Source organism: Micromys minutus, assembly GCF_963924665.1.
Source record: "Micromys minutus genome assembly, chromosome: 27".
NCBI lineage: Eukaryota > Metazoa > Chordata > Mammalia > Rodentia > Muridae > Micromys > Micromys minutus.
This window is the reverse complement of record NC_137962.1, coordinates 35,413,435-35,436,459: the sequence shown is the minus strand read 5'-3', so window position 1 is coordinate 35,436,459 and position 23,025 is coordinate 35,413,435. Positions and strand designations below refer to the sequence as shown.

Below are 23,025 nucleotides of genomic sequence, written 5' to 3'. Positions count from 1 at the left end.
CTTCACCCCGTGCCCCTCTCTCCCACATGGCAATCTGAACCAACTTCCACACTGTCTCCATCAAGTGTGCCGAAGCCTCTGTTTTCTCCCCTGGCGGGGGGCAGATCCCCCAAGTTCTTCCCTCTGAAGCTGTCCACTTTTCCCTGAAGGACCCTGTTCTCAGGGACACAGAGACCCCGAGGCTTTCAGGGTCTCTGTGTCCCTTCCTAAGAATGTTCATCAAGTTAATAGAAAGAAGGTGTCAATACCAAAGAAAGGATCCCAGACAGTCGGGGTGCTGAGGGCATAGAGGCCTTGGACCCAGGCTCATGTATATAGGTACCCTAGTGGGGTGATTCACAAGAACGCACAGGTCAACCCCTCTTCCCTTCTGGACACAGCCTAGCCACCTGCGTGGCCTAGGAGTGAGGGTTTCCAGGTGGGTACAGAGGCAGGCCAAGGGCAGGCTGGGCTGGCCTGTGGGTCACAGTCTTTCCCACTCTGATGAAAGTCCTGGCAGGTGGCCTGTTTGGAGGAGGAGAGGGAACAGACTGTGGGTGGGGGCTCTCCCAGGCTGTTGTGGGAGATTATAGGAGGAGGGGCTCCCGTATCAGAAGCAATCTAGGCTCCTCCTCAGGAGCTTTCTCTTTGGGGAAGGATCAGTTAGCAAGACTCTCTCATCTGAGAGTAAGCACCACTATGCCAAACAGGGAGCCCAGGGCTGCGTGACCTAGAGCAGAGCTAGGTCTGGAGTAAACCCCCAGTCCCTCAGCCCTCTTGCTTTGGTAAATGCTCCATCTTCCCACCCTGCCTCCGCCTGCTCTGATGTGCCTGCCTAGTTGGCCCAGGGTTTTCCACTCTGGGTTTCCCTGCAGCCACCTGTCTTGCCTGATGATGAATCCTGGATTCTCGGAAAACACTGAACTTTTGAAGTCATCCCTTTGATATTGTACCCTGGACCTTCGCCAAGATCAGAGTGTACACCTGACTGGTGTCACCCCAGGGCAGGTCCTCAGGTGCACTCGGAAGCCCCCGTTGGCTTGTGCTGCTCAGGTCCCTGAGTTCTGCTGGGACCTCTTTAGCCCTCTGTCAGGACTCTACAACAGCACCCTCAGGTCTGTGGTTGCTATGGCTTTTTAGACTTAGAGATGTTACAGTGGCCATGTCAGGCCCTCCCCCTTGGATGTAAGTAGCACCCACTGAGGACTCACAAGGACTGTCATGCACGGGCAATATGCTGACACATCTTCACCTCAGAGACTGACTGAAGCCCACCATCTCTATGTATTCCTCTTCCCAGCACCGGAACCCAGGAGTCAGAGTGCCTCAGTTACACGAGCGGGCTGGCTCCCTCCAGAAGTCATGAAGGAATGAGGGCCCCAAGAAATGACTGTTCACGGGGGAGGTTTGGCCACAGGGCTGGTCAGGGCCAGTCTGGTTAAAGGACCCAACCATTTGAGGCAGGGGAATAGGAAACCCAAGGGTCACTGGAGGCCGGGGCCTAAGGCTGTACTGTCCCCTTCACACCTATCTCCCTTAAAATGGAGGGCAGATAAGAATGAAGTTTGGGCTACTGGCACAGGGTGGGACAGTGGCTCCTCTCATCTGTCCCCTCTCCCACCACATATGGGCCAGGCCCTTTCTGGAGAGGTAAGTTGGCTTCCAGATGTGAGCAGCTAGTCTCTACTTCTCCATTCCTGACCACCCTGGACACAGGAATGAATCTCCGCACAGCCCTCTTGTCCAAGGTCAGCCTATGTCTCAGAGGGTGCAGCAAGGCCTGAATCTACCCTCTTCTAGCCTGGGGTCCCATATGGCGGCTGGCTTTCTGTAGCATTGATGGGCTGTGGGAAAGACAGTGAGGAGGTGTCCTCTCTCTTGCATAGCTGCAGGGCAGTCTTATCTTCCACCTCAGGCATCTGCACTCTCACCTCCAGACTCCCCCAATTTCTATGCCAAACTCTTTCTGCCTTTGGTTGAGAACCCCTCACACATTTGTGGTAGTGACACACAATGATTCAGGCCATGTACCAGGCCTGTCCCTACCATTTCTGAAGGGCATACAACGAAAGGCCAAGGGTTGGGTCACACTCCATAGCCCCAGTCCTAGAGCTGAATCAGGCCCAGAATGTTCTGTTGTGGTTCTTGTTGGCTTTTAAGTTACAGGCAAATTCGGTGGCATTGGGACCTTCCTGACCAAAACCTAGAATGCTACAGGTGTGCTCCAGTACCCCGAGTGGCAGAGTACCCTGCTGGGGCCTCTCCCTACTCTTGACATCGCTGACAGCCACTCCCGTGGATGCCAGCTGCCTTTGATCACCTGTCCTCCAGCCTGGTTATCTGGGCCCAGCTGTAGGACTATATAGGCCGCCCAGGGCGAGGCAGGGCTGCACCAACACAGCCCATGTGCTGACCTTTACATGTCTTTCCATCTGGCTGCAGCGTGAATCCAACTGGGCAGCTGCACCGCACGCCAGTGGCAGTGTCCTTACACGTCCGGTCACAGCCTCCGTTGTTCACCGCACATGTCTCTGGGGAGGGGAGGGGGAGAGACAGAGATGCTCAGTTTCCCTAGGAACCAGTCCATCATTTTTCCTCATCCGTAAGACCCAGGAATCTGGGCTCAAGTTTTATCAGAGGTACCCTGGCTGTTTGGACACTTCCTGAGCCTCAGGCTATCTATCTGTACAATGGTACCAAACACATGGAAACATCTGCAAATGACTTAGGGCTGTGCTAAGGTAAAGGTTTTGTTCACAGTGGGAAGGTCATGTCTTTCTTTCTTTCTTTCTTTCTTTCTTTCTTTCTTTCTTTCTTTCTTTCTTTCTTTCTTTCTTTCTTTCTTTCAAGGATCAGTGCTGAGACTAGCATATCGGCTACTTAGCACTGTTTTAAATCTTTGCCCTGACTGGGTTCACACACCCAATCCTGCTGGTGACTGCCAGAAGGCATGGGGGCTCTTAAAGCCCAGCCTTGTGTGAAATGGCTTTCCAGCCTGGCCAGGAGGACTGGGTTCTGATGGGCTGCACACCATCCATCACCCTAGGGAGGCTCTGAGCCACACATCTGTTCTCTGCTGCACCATTTGCCAAAGCATCTGGTTTTTGTCTACTTGAAGCCTGTCTAGTGCTTTTTCCCCCCTTTTCTGCAAAAATTCAAAGGGGCCAGAGTGGCTGGGGGCATAAGGGAGGTCACCGAAGCTGTTGTGGGGTGACAGTGACCCTCTGCAGGCCTGTCCAGGACGTGGTGGCTCAACCACCGCTCTCCCAGACCTCTGGTTTTTGTCACGAGCACCTGGCAGGCTTGCCTCTCGGGGAACAGTGCCTGTATGAAGTTGCTTCCCTCAGCCTTTACGGTGGGGCAGGAGAACACCAGGCACCCATCAACCTGTGCTGCCCTCTTGCCTCCACTTTGCTTCACCAGGTGCCTGGCCACGTCTGCTTTTCCTAAAGGTTCTTTTGCAATTCCCGAAAATGCCATTTGCTGCAGAGGCTAGGGAGTCTCCAGGGACAGCCCCTTCCTTCTCATGGCTAGCATCAGCACTTTCCATAGTATCCAAAAGAGCCGTGGTCACCACTGAAAGCACACGTCCTTTCCCCTGACACTCTTCTGGGCTGACCTCCCTGAGTTTCAGGCTAGCGCCTCCAGCTAGGAATAGGAGGTTTCTGTGAGTGGGCGTTGTGGTGTTCAAGGCCGGTTTCCTTATCCTTTATGATCCGGGCTGTCTCTCTGAGGTACTTCCCTGAAGTCCCGGTACCATGCAGGCTGACCTTCCTTACACTAGGCAGGTGGGCCCCTGTGCCAGCATGGGCCAGTTCTAACTGGTTTGTAGCCCATGTGTACCATCTTATCTTCTCACAGAGGCATCTGCTGGGGCAGTAGGGTGAGATAGAAGGCAGCCCCCACACCTGGGAATGAGAAGACAAGCTTCTCCCCCACTTCACCCTGGGGCCAAGGTGAGGATCAAATACACTCTTCACTTAAAAGCTGTAAGGCCCAGGTGCTGACCTGGAGGGGGGATCCTCACCAAATGTTTCCTTTCCTAGGGTTAAACCAGAGGGGGAATCCTGCCACCTACCCCAGCAGAGAACCTTCCCAGCCTTTCATGTGGGACAGCCCTCTGGAGAGGGGGCAGAAAGGCTACCAGTCTTCCAGGTGTGGGTAATTACAGCTCAGTGGCAGGGGATGTGGGGGAAGGGCAGGGAATGCCAGCTGCGGCTGGGTGGGCCCTGAGCCTCTCTGGTGGTGAAGTTAGGGTTCAGGCATTAGGGGACTGTGTCCCTGGGAACCAGACCTGACAGTTTGAGTCCTCCTTTCCCTTTGATGGGGCTTGGGATTTAACCAACGAGGCCTTGGGAACCTGCTGGCCTCATCTGCTTATTCTGTAGACTGAGGTTGAGGGGACGTTGGGCTCTGGCACAGTGGTCACCCATCCATGCAGACCCACTGCAGGACAGTCTCTCCAATGGCTGATGCACAGGTCTCAGGCTAAGTCCTCAGTGACCTGGAAGGCTTCTGTATCTGTTCTTGGGTGCCAATCCCAGAGCCCACAGTACCTCATTACAATGATCACCAGAGGCTATACCCCCCTTACCCTCACTGTCTCCCATGTCTCACCTCTCTGCCTTCTCTGTCCCTGGGCCTCACTTCCTCCATGTGGAGCCTGTGCCCAGCTGTGCAGACCTGGTGGCAGTGGTTGTTGGGATCTGCTTGACTGGACTGACCACACAGTCCCCTGGGCACAAGGATCTTAGCTAACATCCTTCAGTCTGCCTCTGGCAGACCCGCTCCGGGGGGCCTGTGTGTGGCCTGTGCAGCCACACACATGGTGGGAGAAAACTCCCAATTCCCAGAATCCTCCCTTGCAAGGGAGCTCCCTGCCTGGGAATGTTCTATCCATCCCATTGGGTGGAGCATCTCCCATACCCTGCTGGGGACCTGATCAAAGGGCTTCTTCCTGGCTCCCAGTTAAACAGTCTCTCTTTTCACTGTGGCTATGCTGTCACTGTCCTGTGATGTCACAACCACACAGTCCCTCCTCTAGACCTCTGTCTCGAGTAGCTAAGGGCTTTTGGGAGAATGTTCCCTGAGCAGTTTGGTGCCTGGCCTGGCTTCCATAGGCCCTCTACTGTCCTGTAGCACCAATGATCACTTCTGCCTTCTTCACCTCAGCCACATTGTTCAGGGGGAGGAATACCACGAAAAACAACACACAAAGAGCCTACAGAGGTCCCCAGAGGGGCACAGGCTGGCAGGTGGGACTGAGCATCCTGTCTCTAGTTTCTAATTAGAGGCTCCCGGGTACTGCTGAAGACAGCGTCAGCCTGCCGTACTACCCAGCTCCCATCTTAGAGGACCTTCAATACAACCTTACCTCTCTGTCCCCCAAGATTCGAAGTCCACCTACATCTGATGTTTGCCCATTACGGTCTCAGAGAAGTTTGGAAAACATTCCTGTATATACAGTGGGTGGGAGTTGAAGTCACCCTGGCCTTCTCTGGTCTCTGTCACAGTCCCTGATCTGAGGTTGGCCTGGTAAAGCCTGCATCTGTCCACCAGAACTATGGTGCTAGAGCGTAAGGGTAAGAGAGCTCCTCTCAAGGGTCAGAGGCAAGCTCCTTTATGATCATGGGAGAGTTCCATGTCACTTTGTGCCCCGGCTCCAACTGGGCTCTACCTAATGGCTGTCCCATCCCTCCTGCAAGAGAACCAACCACCTTGTAGAGGAATAGCCTTACTCATCTGAGAAGGTACCCTCTTCTCTGTCACCCTCAAGAGAGCTCAAAGCAGTCAAAAAAACCTGTTACTATTGCGAACAGTACCGAGGCTCAGAAAAGGAGTTTGCTTGTGTGAGGATGGCCGCCTCGCTGTGGCTCAGCCAGAAATAACGAGCGGCCCTGCGTTCAAAGCTGATTCAGAATTTCCAGATAGAGACTGCAGAGCAACCAAGCCAGTGGTGGGCTGATCTTTGGCCAGCCCTAGTGACTTTATGGGCATAGAGAAGCAGCCTGTGCGTCTGGGTCATCCAGCCGTAAGGGAGCTGGCACGCTCACCTAGTCAGGACACATCAGGCTGTGAGGTCACTAGACTAATCCAGAGCTGGGGTTTTGGTGATAGATCCCCAGGGTGGCCCAGTGAGGAAGCATGGTGACGGCCCTAGACAGGTGGGAGTATGTACCTATGGTGGCATGGCTCTGACTGAGGGATGCAAGGGCCAAAGGCCAGCTGTGTGGGAGCAGAGGTTCTCCAGGCTGGCCCCACCATGGCTCAGCAAGTTCCCTGAAGAACAGTCTTCCCCAAGTGAGGATCAAACTTGAGCCATGGCATCAGGCTAGGCTTCGTGTACCCATGGGCTGTGTGAGTGTGGAAAACCACTTTACACATGATCTGCACCCTGATCTGCTTGTGGCGACGGTAGTGTTTACCATGTGGCCTTTGAATGGCCTGGACACAAGAACAGTGGTGTGAGTGCTTTATGGGCTGAAGTGTGACCACTTTGGTGGCACGTCCACTTGTCCACTGCTGAGTCACTGAATAATCCTTTCTGAGTGGCTCTCAGCTGGGCAGATGTGCTCGGGACCCAACCCTGGTCTCGGAGATGACAGTCTAATGGGCAGTCCAGAGGCCACTAAGACAGTGTTTTGGCCACAGAGATGAGCTGACTTACTGGAGCTAGCTGCTTCCCAGGGGAGATGGTACAAAGCTAACACCTTGCTTTTCTGGCTTCTGTTGGGTGGCCCCTTTAGTTAAAGCCAATGAAGTCACTGGGGCTCAGAAGCCCACAGTCCTATGCTTTCTGAAGCCCAGCCATCAAGATGACATAATTTGGTTGGTTGTCCTCTCTTCCACCATATCAGGAAGAACCATACTTGAGCATCCCTTTGCCCAATGATCAGCGCAGGCCCAGCATGGTGACGGTGTCTCCTGCTTAATGATGGGATAAGCAAGCAGGGGCTTGGGAAGTTACTCCCAAAGGGGTAACACAGGGCATGGGGAATGAGTTGAACCCTGTGTCGGTCCTGGCCAGGAGGAGCAGCATTGAAGCTGGGGATAAGGAGAGTGACCCCAGGGTTCATGCCCAGCACGGCAAGAGTTCTGTGACAGACTGGCACAAGAGATTGGCTAGGATGCCAGACTTTGCTCCTGAAAACTGGAGGATGTTAGCCAAAGACCTGACTCCTCTTTCTAGAACACTGCTTCCCACTTGTGTGTGCCTGGCCTCGCTGAGGGCTTGCCAACAGTGTGTAATTGTCTTCTCCCAAGAGGCTCTGACTGGGATGTATGTGGGGGTGGAAATGGGAGGTTCTTCCTGTGGGCCCAGCACCCAGCATTGATTCTATCCCTTGAAGACCTGACACAGATGGGGAGCTGCCCCAAGCACTGGTTGCATCTGTTTGGGCCTCAGTCAGGTGGCTCCATCTGCCTTGTAGCCTTAGAACCGGCTGTAGCAGTTGTGAAGGAGCCAGCCACTGGCCCTCTCCATCTACCTACTGACTGACCTCTGACCCTCTCCCCTCAACTGGCTACTCCCCTCCCCCAGTTCCCTTCCCTCTGAGATAAAAGCTGCTGTTTCTGTAGCTGTTGCAAGGGGGGGGGGGGTCTCTCCTCTATTTCCACTGGGGGCATCCCACGTTCATCTCTGTCATTAGTATCATGTGGCAGGTTTGTATCTGTCACTGTGTTGGGCATAAGGAACAAGGTCTCTCTCATGCTCTGTTCTGTCACTCATCGGGGAGTGGTAGAATGCATGTGTGGGGGCAGGGCAGGAGAAAGGGTAATGAAAGGAGAGGGTTGGAGGTTTAGGACTAGATCCCCAGGGGAAGCCTACTTGTAACGCTAGAACTGCTCAGGGCTGCCCTGCGCCCATGATGCTCAGAGGATCCAACAGGCCTCAGAGGCAGCCTACGTGCTCTCTGGACTTTGTCTTCTTAGCATAGCGTGGTGGTGGTAAGGCTCAAAGAGGCCTTTGTTGGCAGTGGCCTGGCTGTGCAGGGCCCATGCTATAGACCTTAGGGAGACAAACTACTATTAGAGGAACTATCTTATGGAACACCAAGGGATCTCAACTCTAGGGATTCTGGGAGAACAGAGAAGAACTGCACGAAGCTAAAGAGGCTGGGATGTTTACACAGTTGCTGGGAAAGCAGACTCCAACTTGGGAACCCACAGGTAGGTCTACAGAAGGAGACCTGGAAAGAGCGGGAGGACAGAAAAACCCAGGAGAGAGACCAAAACCTATGGGAGGACAGACTTCTTGTCTATACTAAGTGACAACAGAGGCTTTTCCTTAAGTCAGGAGGCAGGAACTTTAAGACACAAGCCTGTCCTGGCCTTCCTGCCCTTTCCCTAGCTGTGAGGTCCAGCGTTCCGGGAAGATGAAGGATGCTCACAGGAGGAGAAGTTCATCCCCAGGGGGAGAGGTGGGTGGGAGTGTCACATCTGTTCTGTGCATGGCTCAGGGAAGAACACAGTCAGGTCACACAGCTGGTGGACATCTGGGTCTGTGCCCTTTGTCTGTCTCTGGGCTGTGTATGACACAGTGGTCTACAGTGGGCGGAGTCCCACAAACAGCAGCTAGTATCCACTGAGCATACCCACACCTACCCCATGCAGAGAGGGCCACAGTGTCTGTCTGGAGGGATATGTGTCTCACTAGGGACCTGTCGTTAGCCAAGTTCAGACTTCAATGGCTGCCCCAGAGAAAATGACCCTTGGGCTAGAGCCTATTCGAGGCAGCATGCTTTTTCTCCCCAGCCTATAAGACCCTGGGGGCAGGGAGATTGCTTTCTTGGAAGGATCTAGATTATGATTCCTGGTTGATCTTTGGTAATCCCATGTTTAATTACACAACTCAGCAGTAACAGCTGACCAAGGTTAGGCAAAGCCCTGGGACTCTCGCCTTACCATGGACCTGCCGCAGGATTGATTCCCTGCTGGTGTCCACAGGAAAAGTGGGAACAGTGAGGAGAGGCCTGTAAGTGAGCGCCTGCTTCGGGCTACGCATGAGCAGAAATTGCACACAGGGTCCCTTCAGGATTCTCTAGGGAACACAGCTCCAACCCTATCCTAAAAGGGAAAATGAAGCCCAAGGAAGGCAGGTGACCCCGGCTGGTGTCTGGGAAGCCAAGATGGAGGCCAGATCTGACTGCAGAAGCTGGGCCAGAATGAACTGGAGGGAAGAACCCCTGATATGAGGTTGAACTTCTATTTAACCATTCTATACGAACAGCTTCATATCCTTACTGACAAGCTCCATCTTGGAGAAACCTGAAGCCCTTCCCCTAATCCCCACCACTCCCGCCCATGTCGGTCTTGGAACCCTGCTTGAGAGAGACTTGGGAGGCGGTCTGCTTACCCTGGCCCACATGCTCAGTTCAGGGGGACTTGGCTAGAGACACTCAGAAGGCAACCTGGAGATGGGGGAACAGGCGTGTCCTTTCTAGGAAGGTAGGCTCTCTCTCTCTATGCTGGTAAAGACTGGTTTATATTGGGGTGAAGGACCCCAGTCTGGCACCTTCCATTTGTGGCAGGGAAATACACACAGCCACTTGAGTGCTGGCAAAGCTGGGTCTTGGTGAGCAGAAGCATCGGGAATCAGGCGTGGGCAGTGTAGTTAGTGGTAGAGGGCTCTGAGGTCACACTTCAGAAGGTTTGGAGAGTACACAGGTCAAATCCTGAGGGGCAAGGAGCTGAGGAAAGAGGTAAGGGTTGTTCCAGGGAAGATGGCTGTCCCTGAAACTAAGCACTAGTAGAGTGAGAGACAGGGAGGAGGCTGGGATTCTAGAGAGGAAATGGCAGGGTAGTGAGAAGCAGCTCTTTGGCAACCTTGGCAGGACTGCACACCTCTGCCCATTCTACAATTGACAGCCAAATTGCCCTGAACTCCTATCAGCCATTAGACGTACGCTGACTGAACCAAGGGAGGGAGATGACTAGCCACGTGTCTAGAAGGTGGGCGTAGCTTGGTCTCTTGATCCTTTTCAACTGTGCCTAGTCTCTGGAGTTCTGTGGGTGGTTGGGTCCTGTGAGCATGGGAGGGGCACACAGGTGACATGGAGCTGGAAGTGTGAATGGGGGCACGGGGGCTGGAGGTAGCCTTGCCAGTCAGAACTGTCCTAGGTATGGCACTGGGTAGTGATGAGGAGGTGACCCACAGAGGCAGGGACCCAGGATAGGAAGAAAGTATAGCCAGAGGGACAGTGGCTGTCCAGATAGGTGGGGTGTGGGGCTGGGGAAATGAGGAGCAGGTATGTAGCTGCCAGCAGGCAGTGGGCAACTTGTGGGGAGAAGCTAGTTTCATGAGGCTTGAGACTGTGGCAGTGTGGACCCCTCAGTATGAGCCATTGTCACCTTTAGTTTCCCTATCCCACAGTTCTCCAGCCCCCTCCCCCTTCCTGGACCTTTCACAATGCAGCAGACCTTGGGGTGCTGTCCAGTCCACCACTCTCTTCAACCTCCAGCTCCTGTGAGGCTGGTTGGCTAAGTGCGGGACGCCCACTCATGGGGGACCTCAGACTGTGCTGGAGAAGGCTGCACCAGGAAGCTCCTCCCAGCAGGACACGCCCACAAACGAAGCTAACTCTCACCCCTACCTCAGCTGCTTGCTCTAGAGGCCTTGGTGGGGAAAGTAGGAGAGTAGAAGGGCAGAGACAGAAACTGGGAGACAGGCCTGGGGGAGGTCAGGGTAGAGCCAATGGTAGTGCTGGCTTCACCTTGTCTGCTCACTGAACAAACCTGCAGCCGTCCCTCACTCTTGGGTTTGTACTCTGGCCGCCTATGCTGGTGACAGCTGGTACTGGCAAAAGCTGCCCCGAGCTAGCCGCGTCTTTCACATGGGCTTATATCGTCTTCCTGATGGCTCTAGTGGGTACACAGTGTGCAAGTCCCAGTGCAAAGATGTCTCCAAGAAAGCTAAGAGACATCCCTGGCAGATGTGGCTCCCAGGGGCCTTGAAGATTGGCACCAGGTCCCCTGGGCCAAGCCTATGCAATGGCTGCCACTGAGTCATGAACACTGGGCTGGCCCTACATTCTGGCCATCAGTGGGAACATTTATGAAGACATCCTTTCAGGTATAGACAACTAAGGCTTTGGGGCAACTCCTATCCCTACAAGCCTAAGACACCTCCTCTCAGACTTGGCAGTGTCCTATTTACTCTGACATCTATAAGCATCGAGCACCCATTCCTGGACTGACTCCAAGAGGAAGCAGAGAAATGTGTGCCTGCAAGGGTTGGGTGAGAGGTACAGTCAGCTAGGATAGTGCAGGGGAGATGTTTCTGGCTCCCCTCCCTGTCCTTATCCATCAACCATGTCAGTATCACCTCAGAGAAGCCTGGGCAGAGTACAAGGCTGGAGTCGCTGTCCTGGGGACAGTCATCCTGCTCTCCTGAGGGCTCCTGCAGAACCCCACTGGCTGGCTGTGGGTTCTGCTCCTTGGTGCCTCTGGGAGAACAGACTAGAATCTGGACACCTGCTGAGCTTCAAGTGATTGGGGACTGGCTTTGCATTTGGTATCTGCAGGAACCCTCCCTAGCTGTGTTCACCTTCCTTCTCTGGACTTGGGGCCTGCACTCACGGTGTGGGACAAATGCCTCTGGGCTTGTGGGGATCCGAGGAAGCAGCGCTGTGGGGGAGGGGAGAATCGGCAGAGGGACTGAAGACACTGGGACGTCAGGGAAGGTGGGTACCACTGCAAGAACTGAGGGGAGACATAGCTCATGCTGCTCAGCATGTCTCATGTGAGCCATCTGGCTTTGGAGCGTCTGCTATGGACAGGAAGACTGGGAGTGCTGGGCTGGACCAGTGAGAGAGAACCGCTGTGGGCTGTGCCTTACCCTTGGCTGGACCGTCCATCATAACTCAGAACCCATAAGACAAAAAGGCCATCGCCAACAGGATTGTGTTAAGGGCCCTGTGCTGGGAGGCCTCCTTAGACGGTCTAGTCTCCTCCCACCTCTCTGGAGGGTTCTCTCCCCACCCCCAAGAAGGATAAGTATGGCCTCACTGGAGCTTTCTCTCAACCTGTGGGGTAGCACCCTGCCGTCCCACCAGCGACGGCGCCACCTCTGTTCTGAGACACCATATTGTCCTCCTACTGTATGATTATCACCAGGGTCAGTTGGCCTTCCCTGTCCTGCCTGGTGCTGACAGGAGTGGGCCTCTGAGCCTAGAAAGCTAGTAGCACCTTCCCACGAGTGATCTACAGGGGGAGTCACTTCCAGTCTCTAAACTGGGAGCCTTGTAATCAAAATTACACAGCGTGGGCAGGGTAGCAGGTCCCAAGAAGGAGCTGAAGGGCTTGGAGACTGAATTGGTTTAGTCCCTCTATGTGTCACATCTGGATTTGTGTGTGTGTGTGTGTGTGTGTGTCCTGGTTCTGGTTCACAACCATGAGTGGGATAAACTGACTTGTAGCCATCTAAGGGAGATGGCCTCTGTCCTTAGGGCACAGACTCTCTCTTGGAAAGTTCCTGGTTCTATCAGTTAGGGTGGGAGATGTTCTCAATCCTGCACATCTTTTCTGGAGCCCACGATGAGAAGCTGTTGCCCGAGTGATGTATGACTCTGGGCTCCCACAGGGAAGAATGCTCTCCCTGAGAATCAGCCTGTGCTAGATGTATGGAGAGCACAGAAAGCCAGAGTGAAAGGCAAGTTAGGAAGTAGGGGGGCAGAGCTGTTCCCTTGCCGTCTCTTCCTGAGCGGTGCGCCTTCTTCCCCCAGCTTTCCCCATTCCTCAAACAAACCCCATCCATAATAGCTCTGGGCTGAAACCCACAGGGTCATCTTGGCAGTTTTATGACAACAGGAAATGTGGTCTTCACTCTAGTGAACCCCTGCCTGCCTTCTCCTCTGCTGGAAGCTGGTCAGTACAGGGCTCGGTACACAACCTAAGGAGCCAGGTGGCCCAGCACCTAGCCTATCATGGAGTTTCCTGTCCCTTATCTTTATCTCCTACCAGGTGCTCCCCCTTGGCCTGTCCTCCCTCCTGTCTTGTGATCTCAGAGGCCCAAGCCACCTCCAGCCTCAGACTCTCCCAAGGCATTCCCTTCCTGAGGCCAACACCATCAGTTTGACTCAATTCTAGCTCTCCTCCCTGTCTGTCATCTGTCTGTCTGTCTTTCCACACATGGCTTGTCTCTGAATATGATGCCCAAGTATGTCCTGACAAGCATGAAACAAAACAGGATGGTCACCTCTACTATTCCCCAGATCTTCTGTCTATTAACATTACCTGGGAGCTGACCTGCCTCAGTGGTGGTTGGTACCAGCTAGGGTCTGAAGTCCTAGGGCATCCCAACTCTTTTCATAGGAGCCTCGTTCAGAGAGAAGTTCTGAGAATTTATGTGCTTTCCAGCTAGGGCCTCCACACTAGTGTTATAAAGTAAGTGATGTCTCTAACTAAGACCTTCATGCTCTGACCTCCAGGACCCACACGGTCATGATCCCTAAGGTCCTTAGCTGTACTGGGTAATGAGTGACTTGGGGCAAGTCAGGGAGACTCAGTTTCCTTCTCTGGTAATTATGGACTCATCTACCCAGTCTTACAGCTGGAAAAGTTTGAGCCTCCCAGTGCCACCGAGCAGGTTGTGACAACCCTGAAGGCTGTTGTTGTGTACAGGAGGTACAGGATCTGGCACTTAGATCAGGGACCCACTGATGGGCAGGGGAAGGAGGGAATACAGAGGCAGGACCCTGTGTCAAGAGTGGTCTTTCTCTATTCCTTTCTCCTCTGGTTGGTCTAGCAGCAGTCTGGCCAGAATGCCACCCAAGAGAAAGGTCAGAGTTCCATGCTGCACAAAACCCCTCCCATCAGGGTCCCAGGGCCACTGAGTCTCAGTGTGGCACGCTGACCCGAGGGAGCCTAACATTTCTGTTGGTTTCTATGTGAGCAGAGGAGGCTTGTGCTCCCAGACCACTAGACATGGGTTCTGGTTTTTTTGCTATAATATGCAAACAAAGAGGTCAACGTGTTTGCTGGAAGGCAAACTGTTTTAAAAATGAAAACGAGTTCCCATCTGCAATGGTGCCTCCCCACCTTCACATACAACAAATGGAGACCCCACACCTCACACACAGACACACATCCTCATGCTTACACTCACCCACACGCTAGCACACGTACAGACTCACATGGTAGCATACCTCCCTGCCAGCATCTGTACACTCAAATACACTCACACATCAGTGCCCAGGCTCTCATACTCCCCGAAGGCTGGCGTGTCACACGTGACCGCATGCCGGGGACCCCCCCAGGTCAGCATTCATTCACACTTACCCACACACCCAAAAGGGCAGGGAGAACAAAGGAAGTGGAAGAAAAGTGTTACCCATGAGGAGCCGCCGTTTCACCCGCTTGTCCACATCAGCTACTGACGTGGCATTGAACTGAGAGCGCTCAATTGCAGCCTCATCCTTCTCTAGAACACAAGTAAGGGACAAACACGGAGCCAGTGGTTAATGAGAGCCCACTTCCCGCTGCCCAAGACAGTCAGCCTCTTGGCGTGGTGCACACAAAGCCAACACAGCATGCCGGGCCAGCGCGGTGCCCTCGCCAAGGGCTAATCCCAGGAACTTCCAGGCGGGTGTGCTCAAGGTAAAGCAAAGAGGCGGCAAGGGTGGGAGGGACTGCATGCAGATGAGGAAGGCGGCCACAACACAGACCTGGACACAGCGGGCACACAGTGCCCATGTGCGAACAAGCAGGGTGGGCGGCTGAGGTCAGAGCAGGAAGCCCGTGTGGAGGACACGGAAGCAGACAGCATGCCATAGGCTCACAGAGAGAAGCGGTTACAGGTCCCTGTGGCTCGAGCGCGTACAACACAAAGCACAGGACGAGGGGACAGGTTTGCAAGATCTGGTGATGGATGTACCTGTGACAGCAGATGCCCTGTTACTAGGATGCCGCCACTCATGCATAATTAAGAACACAACTCACAGAGAAACATACACATACATACACACGGAATGCTGGATCCCACTGGACAGACAGAAAATCCAGGGATCTGGGCAGCACTGGTTGCCTGCTTGTCTAGAGGACCAGAGCTAAACAGTCAAGTGCTTGACGAGGGGCTGCAGAGAAGGATCCGTCACTTTTGAGGAGCGTGCGGGAGGGAAACGGCTCGGGCCGGCCGGGGAGCCTCTAGCCACTGGGCACAAAACTGTGCCAAGGCGCTTTACTGGGCCTGGTGACAGGGAGCAAAGCGGGACAGGCCGTTTCTCATCCTGGCCAGGAGTTGAAGCCACAGTGGCTGGAGCTGGGTGGGGAGATGGTTTTTCTAACAAGAGGGAATGGACAGGAAGTGTGGGGCTTGTGGAAAGAGATCCAAGCAGGGACTGTCACATGCAGCAGACATTAAAAAATAAATAAAAATAAGATGAGACAGGGGGAGTGAGGTAGACAACAGGCAAGAAGGGTTAGACCCAGGCTGGAGTTCATCTCCCCCGAAGATGTCTGTGCTGGTCCAGTGGCCGCAAGGCAGGCCCGACTGAACACGGGGACATGGGAATGACAAGACAGAGGGGAGACCAGAGTGGCTCAAGGGAGCTCTGCAAAAGACAGCAACAGGAGGGAGGTCAGGGTTCTAGATGGGATCAGGCTGCAATAGAGACACTGGTCTGAGACCTGGTTTGGCTTTTAATTTTTTTTTTTTTTTGATTGGTTGGTTTGGTTTTGGCTTTTGGCTCTGAGAGATGATTAATGAAGGTCAGTTGTCAGACAAGACAGGCAATCAGGGGCCATCACGAGAGAAGCAGCAGAAATGAGGTGAAACAAAACCGAGGATGGCTGTCTGAGAGAAGAGACCACACAGAGGAGAGAGCCACCACAGGCAGCAGGACAGCCCCAACCACAGAGGGGTAGCCTGGGATCCCTTCCCAGTCTAGCACCCAGCTTTCCAAGACACCAGGAGCAGTGACAGGGGAAGGGATAAGACAGCCGCTTTGGGACAGAGATACATACATGGGTTCACCCAACGCCTTTCTGTCACTCAAAAGTCCCCCAAGAAACACCCCTCAAGTTGATCATAAGAAATGGGGCCGTATCAAAGAAGAATCAAGCATGACTCCCACCGCTCATGTTGGGTCCTAACAAGCAGACATTTGGCTCCAAAGTCTAAATTCTTTTCTCTTAGTTTTTTTTTTTTTTTTTTTTTTTTTTAATCTTTCGATTATTTTTGAAAAGGAGGAAAAAACGTATTAGTAATTACTGCACGAAATAACCACAAATGTTCAAGCTGCCCTTTGGGAACACGGGCCTGGAAGAAGGAAGTGGCTGAGTCTTACTCAGGACTCCGGGGACCAAGCAGGTTATAGGGCAGGAGCGCTGCTGAGAAGGGACTTCAGGAGGGTGAGGAACTCTGAGGGAGAGCCGGCCAGCTCAGAATGAAAAGCAGTCCCAAGCACGCACGCCCCCCCCCCCCCACGCAGGGTGCACACCTCCACCCTCACAGTAAGCCATGTGCTAGGAAACTCAGTTTCCACATGGCAGCCAACAGCGCATAGACTACAAGTGCTCACGCAGAGTCAGTGCAGCTGCCAAGGGTTTCCTACGTCAGAAAATTCCGGTGCATTAGGGACAGACCATACCCCTAAGCTGAAGCATTCTGCTGCAGACAAAAGGGATACCCAACAACCTAGATGTCCCTAGGGAACTTGGTCCCATGTGACCAAGGGACCCAAGATAAATCCTCATAGAAGCTGCCCTTGGGATGCCTGCCATGCCCATTGGCCTTGTGGGTGTTTCTTCTTCTTGTCTCCCTTCTGTTTCCTCCAGGACTGGGGAAACCACACAAGGTACCTGCAGGGTCAGTATAGCACAAAGTGGTACTAGGTTACAGTGCCTACTTACCGATGCATGTCTGACCATCTGCATGTAGGGCGTACTTCTGGTGACAGCCACACATGGGGCCCGTGTCCGTGTCCTCACAGCTATGCTGACAGCCTCCGTTTCCATAGTTACAGGTTACTAGTTAGTCCCAAAGTGCACACACGTGTATAAACAGAACAACAGAAATTGTTAGTATACAGGCACTGGTTACTTTTATTTTTATTTTTTTATTTTTGGGGGGTGAGGAAGTAAAAGTTTGAGGTGGCTAGGGAACAGCATTTTGAAGACAGATGGTGGCAGAGATGTATCTCTGTCCCCAGGCCCTTCAGGGTGTCAGGTAGGAATGCTAGTCTCTGGAGGCGAATGGGCAGCAGACTCTGGGCCTCACATGGGACAAAGGGAGAGGTTAGACATGCAAGACACTTTAACCCCATTGGTCCCATTAGAGCAAGTGCCTGTTAACATCGGGGCATAAAGGGTCAATTGTAGGGAGATGACAGCAGTTCAAAGCGATGCTTCTCTCCTCCCCTCCCCTGCCCCTCTGCCTTGGGTCCTAGTTGTGAGGTATCTCAAGCTCTGCTCCCTCACAGCCCTGACCCTGGAACTCAGCAATGCCCGGACAGACAGAACTGTGCCTGTGGCTGGATGACCTAGGGCACATCCCCATCAGCCTGCATCCATGCAAAAGGGATTGAGCAAGGAGCCAGTCTGAAGTAGGAAAATGATAAGTTCAAGTTTATTTAAATGAAGACTGCCACCATCTGGGGGTGGGTGGGGAGACCACCAGGAGAGGACAAAGATCTAAGTCTCTCCCAGGTGGCCAAGATGGCTGTCACCTGAGCACCAGGACAGCATATCTCATAGAGACCTTGGCTGGATGTCCATTCTCTGTCTACGTGCATTATCCACTTAGGAAGTCAGCCTGAGGCCAGGCCTGATTAGAGGAGCATCGAATTCCAGATCTGAGAGTTTGAGTTTGTCATGCCTACTAAGTAGATCCATTCAGATGGCTGGTAAGGGGGAGAAGTCACTGGAGATGACGTCATGGAAATGGGCCTCTGCAGACATGGTTCTCATATGTTTCTCCTTAGGAAGGGATTATCATGACCCTCTAGGCTCGCTTGTCCCAAGAGCCATTGACCCCTGGACCTTGGACAAATGTAGTCTTCATAGCAGATAAGGACAGGGAGAGACTAGCTGGACAGGAACAAATGTCTGTCTGGCATCTCAGTTTTCAGCACCCAGAGCCTCTTGGAGGTGTCCTCTTGACCCAACTTCCAGGGAAATCAGATGGTCCACAGGATCTACTCCATGAAGTCTGTCCTGTCTTTACTTAGGGATGGTGGTGATAAGCCCCAAGTTCCCCCAGCCCAGCATTCCCTCATGGGACAGAAGCCCAGGGTTCTTGGAACAAAGCATCAAAAGTCCCGCAGACATTCCTCTTCAGCTCTGCATGCTGGGCTCTGGGAAGACCAAGGTGGATAAAGGAATGTCCTTCATCTCTGGAAAGGACCCTAGACTCTGGAGGGTTAAGGGATTGGGGTATGGAGTTCTGTCATCTTTCCCCATTAGTCTAGAGGTTGCTGGGCCCAGCCTGGGCTCCTGACCAACTCTAGGGTTCAAGATTCTTGAAGTACAAGTGAGCTCTGGGCTCACACAGATCCTCTGTGCCGATCCTCATCTTCTGCCTCGTTTGAGGAAGGGTCTCTTCTTGGTTACCTCTGTGTATGTCATGCTAGCTGACCCATGAGCTCCCAGGCACTCTCCTGTCTCCTTTCATCTCACTGGGACAGCAGGCACACACTACTGTGTGTCTAGATTTGCATGGGATCTGAAGATTTGCTCTTCTAAGCCATCCTTTTTTTTTTTTTTTTTTTTTAAGACAGGGTTTCTCTGTGTAGCCCTAGCTGTTCTGGTACTTGCTCTATAGACTAGACTGGCCTCAAACTCACTGAGATTCACCTGCCTCTGCCTCTTGAGTGCTGGGATTAAAGTTATGTACCACCACCCAGCTTTTTTTTTTTTTTTTTTTTTTTTTTTTGGTTATCCAAGTCATCCTCAACCTTGCCTCACGCTCAGAAGGAACCAAAACCAGACCATCCACCTTTCAGGGATGCCATAGGGTTTGTCCCAACTCCTTAGAATCAAGCTTTTTCTACCTAATCATGAAGGGTGGGGGCTGAGGATCCACGGACCAGTAAATGTTCTAGGCTGGGCTTAGCCTTTTTCTGACCCTGTGGTGATTAGGGTAGGGGTCTTAGCTTTCCACAGACTCTGGCTTCTCCCCAGTCCTTCCAGCCAAGCCAGATACCCAGAGGAGCCTTGTGGGTAAGCCTTCTTGTGTGGCACTTGTCTCAGATGGACTGGGAGAGCTGGCGTTACCCCATCTGCTCTGAAAGTGGCCAGGTAGCGTGTATTTTCTTTGAATTTGGAAGAATCCATCTGTGGGGTCAGGCCAGGGCCCAGGATCCTTGTCCTGCCTTGGTGACAGCCAACATACACGTCTTTGCAGTTCCATGTGAAAGAGCTGGGCATAATGAGAAAGACTGGCCCATCATATCCTGACCATAGGCAGATGTTGTCAAATGTTATCCTTGTATTCAAGAGCGATCATCTTCTTCATCAAAACAGATGTTTGTGATTCTGCCCCATCCACATGTGGTCTGAGGCGGTGATAGAATACACAAGACATGTAGGGTTAATGGATGGAGGTTGGGGGTGGGGCTCCTGTCTGTGGCTTTGGGGAAGCCATCATTCATGCTGCCACGAGACCTTCCGGTGGTATGGGTGCTTTGAGGTCACCCATGCTTTGTAAATAAGCCCACTAAACTCACTGGCTCCCCAAGTTGGACTTGAGTGGAATCATACTCCTATCTACCAGAATCTAGGGCGAGCAGGTACTTGTTCACATCTCTGTAGGAAAAGTTCACGAAATGCTAGAGATGAAAGCACCTTCATTTTGGGAGATGGACAGATAGCATAGGAGGCTGAAGCATGAGCCCCCGGGGGACAGGGAGAACAGCAGGTGCTCATGGGTCCCCAGGGCCTTTGCAACTGTTTGGGGACAGTGAGCTGAAAAAAATCACAGTGGCTGGGGATGGTGGTCTAGCTGTCTGCTGCCCAGATTGGAGGATAAAGGAAAGCTGAGGCCTTTATAGCAGGGTCAGTCAGCTCAGAAGCTGAAGCCCAGGTGGCCGGGAGCACATCCATCCTCAAGAGTCAGAAGAGCCTGTATCCCAGCATGAAGCTGATAAAACTTGGTTCCACTGAGTTGGAAATAGTTTCTGAAGTCCCCTCAGTCCTCAGTACGCCCAAAACAAAGAAAACCCAGCCTGGGTATCCCCACAGTCAGTGAGCACAGCCTGAAGGCCACCCACTGCCTTCCCACAAGGTGTGTTGCATCTGATGCTCAGAAGCCTTGGACTGTTTACACTACTGTTTCCTTTCCTAATTCCGTTCCTACTCAAGGGCTGGATGCCCATGTTAAGAGGTTGATCTAGGGATGGGTGTGGTGAAGCATGCCTTTAATCCTAGCACTCTGGAGGCAGATGGATCTCGGTGGTTTCCTGGCCAACCTGGTCTCCATAGCAAGTTCTGGGACACAGTGAAACCCTATCCCCATAAAACCCCCAATAAAAAGAGGCTGGGCTATGTTGAGTCCTGGGGGTAGGTCTCCTCCAGGAAGGCAGGCAGGCAGGCAGGCCTTGACATGGTACCTCTGGCCTGCTTCTCTCTTCAGATATGTTCACGACTGTGCTCAGCCCTGCAGTGGTCCCTGAGTTTTGCTATTTATTGATTGGCTGATTGATTGTTTTTGAGACAGTTTAGCTAGCTGAGGGTGACTTTGAACTCTCCTCCTGCCTCTACCTCCCAAGTGCTAGAGTCACAGGTATGCACCACTGTGCCTGGTTTTTGCAGTGCTGGGGATGGAAGGAAGCCAGGCAAGGCAAGCACTCTAGTGCCTGAACTGCTTGGGTTCTGACCTTTGAACCTGGGAAACTGTCAGCACTGGGTCCCCTTCCTCACATCCACCCCCTGCCACCCGCTCTCCTTTACTTCTTTATACTCTTCTGTCACCTAAGGCTTTTCAGGCTGGTAGACAAAGTGGGGCTTTGAAAATTCTGAGCCATAGCCCCCTCCCCCACAGGAGATCTTAGAGCTCTAGAGATAGCCCAAGCCAATGCTAGTGTGTTGATGGTGTCATAAAGGTATAGTAAACTCCAAACTGGAAAGTCATGACCCATTCCCCCAGCTTCCCCAAGCCCCTCAGGTGACTCCATCCTCCACCCACCCCAGGGTGCTGGGATCCCTCCCTGACCAATGTCCAGCACCACGGACAGGCCCACCGCTACAAAGCAATGGTAGGAGACTCATGGGGGTATCTGTCCCATTTGCCTCCGTCTACCTACGTGTGCAGTCCTTCTGGTTTTGGGCAAGGTCAAAGCCGGGCCTGCAGTCACAGGCTACCCCACCTTTGGGCGTCTCCCGGCAGATGTGGGCACAGCCATGGTCTTTGTTCATGCAGTTCATACCCTCTGAGAAGAGAGACAGACAAGACAGAGGTTGGAGACCAGCAAAAGCAGAAGAGAGAAAGCCTCAGGCTGTGGAGAGACGACTTGTATCCCAGTGCAATGGTGGGTGAGTTTGGTCAGCTTCTGCAGGCAGGGTTCTTATGTCTATGTGCGTGTGTGTGCATACTCAGCCACAGGTGCATTCTGCCACAGTGTCCTGTGTGGTACCACACACAGGTCCTGTGTGGTAAAGTCCAAATGACCTCTCTGAGCCCATAGGCACAGCTCCTGCCTGAGATCAGGTCATAGGGTTGGGTGTGTAACATTCAGTTGGGACCATCTGACCTCTCTTCTCAGCTGCCAATGGCTCCATGACACCTTTGTATCCACTGAGTATGCTCTGTTTCCTCCCTGTCTGCCTGGAGTGGCTTGAACCTCCTTATGATGACCCCAGTTGATGTTTATCTTCTTGGTAATTTGCAAGGAGTCTCCGGAATTTATGAGGTCAAGGGTCAAGTTAGGGGTTATAGGTCACAAGCCCATCAAGAGGCCGCAGGCAGATCAAAGGGCAGAAAGCCACTGTCTGCGGCACATTGGCTCTGGGACTTGATGTCACCTCCTCCTGAAAGAACGTGGTGAGTGAAGCTGTCTGGGAGAGGAAGGAAACCCCTGAGGTGGTAACTTCTCTTCCTCAGAGACCACACTGAAGAAGGAGGGAGAGAGAGTGTAATTGTGACCCAGTGGGTTGTACATGGGCCCTTAGTGACTCAGACATGTTTCAAAGGACGAGACTCTGGTAGTTCTACTATGGACCAAAAGAATCTTGGGCTGGAGGTGTGGCTCAGCAGTAGAGTGCTTCTTCCCAGCGCCGTGAAAAAGGTAAGGAAAAAAAACAAACAGCAGTCTAAAGATAACCCACGGATAGAAATGAACTATGGCTGACTATATCACACTCTTTCTTCCTCTCTTTGATTTGCTCATCAGTTCAAGGCAAAGCTGCTATACCGGAGCCGAGAAAGGATCACACTGACCCATGACAGACAAGCAAAGCGCCCAGTGTACCAGCAGAAGCAACACCACCCCTTTCTTCTCAGTTCCCAACAGCACCCAAGCCTGATGACAGTGACAGAGGCATGTTCAATAGTCACTGGAAGGGGGGAGGTGACCTGTGGCCACAGCCTATTTCTATACCAAAACTCACACCTCGGCTGGTCACCACTAACCAGGATTGCTCCTGAGCCAATATGAGCCCCTCCTGGCATGCGGCTTTATTAGAAAGCCCCTGTGGGCGAAAGGAGGTGTAGGCATTAGTTTGGCTTTCCCATAAGCAGTGTGCCTTCGTATCTCTGAGCATGCATGACACAGATACCCTCATCTTGAAGGATTAGGTCTGAACATTCACCAAAGCCACAGCGAGGAAGATGCCCACTGCTTGGCTGACATTCAACAGTCTAAGTACCTCTGCAAACCCTGGCTTGCTTCTGCAGATATGAGAGTCAGCTCCCTGATAGGTGCTAGTAGGTAGATTCAGAGGTGGCTTCAGGATAGGAACTTCCTTAGCCATCCAAACACTTTTAGTTTTCTGGGATACCCTGCCTGGCACACTATAGCTCCTATAGCTCTCCAGTGGTTCAGCTGTGACCTGACTGTTGGTCCCCTGTCCCCATGTACATCTTCCCAAGCTCCACAGTCCCACACTGCCCTCGGA

The 23,025-nt window shown here is 52.8% G+C and overlaps 1 protein-coding gene across 3 annotated transcripts in view; it reads right to left on the bottom strand.

Annotated features, from left to right (window-relative positions):
• Positions 1 to 23,025, bottom strand: part of SCUBE1 (signal peptide, CUB domain and EGF like domain containing 1) — a gene marked incomplete at its 5' end in the record, with an annotated part of 110,271 nt that overhangs the window by 27,035 nt on the left and 60,211 nt on the right. The window contains 4 exons of one of the 3 annotated variants that reach the window (XM_080939247.1): positions 2,394 to 2,510; positions 14,309 to 14,398; positions 16,828 to 16,944; positions 21,216 to 21,341. In XM_080939247.1, coding sequence (XP_080795373.1) covers positions 2,394 to 2,510; positions 14,309 to 14,398; positions 16,828 to 16,944; positions 21,216 to 21,341 — 450 coding nt within the window. The remainder of the gene's footprint in view (positions 1 to 2,393; positions 2,511 to 14,308; positions 14,399 to 16,827; positions 16,945 to 21,215; positions 21,342 to 23,025) is intronic. The other 2 variants (XM_080939248.1, XM_080939249.1) reach the window with 2 other exon arrangements.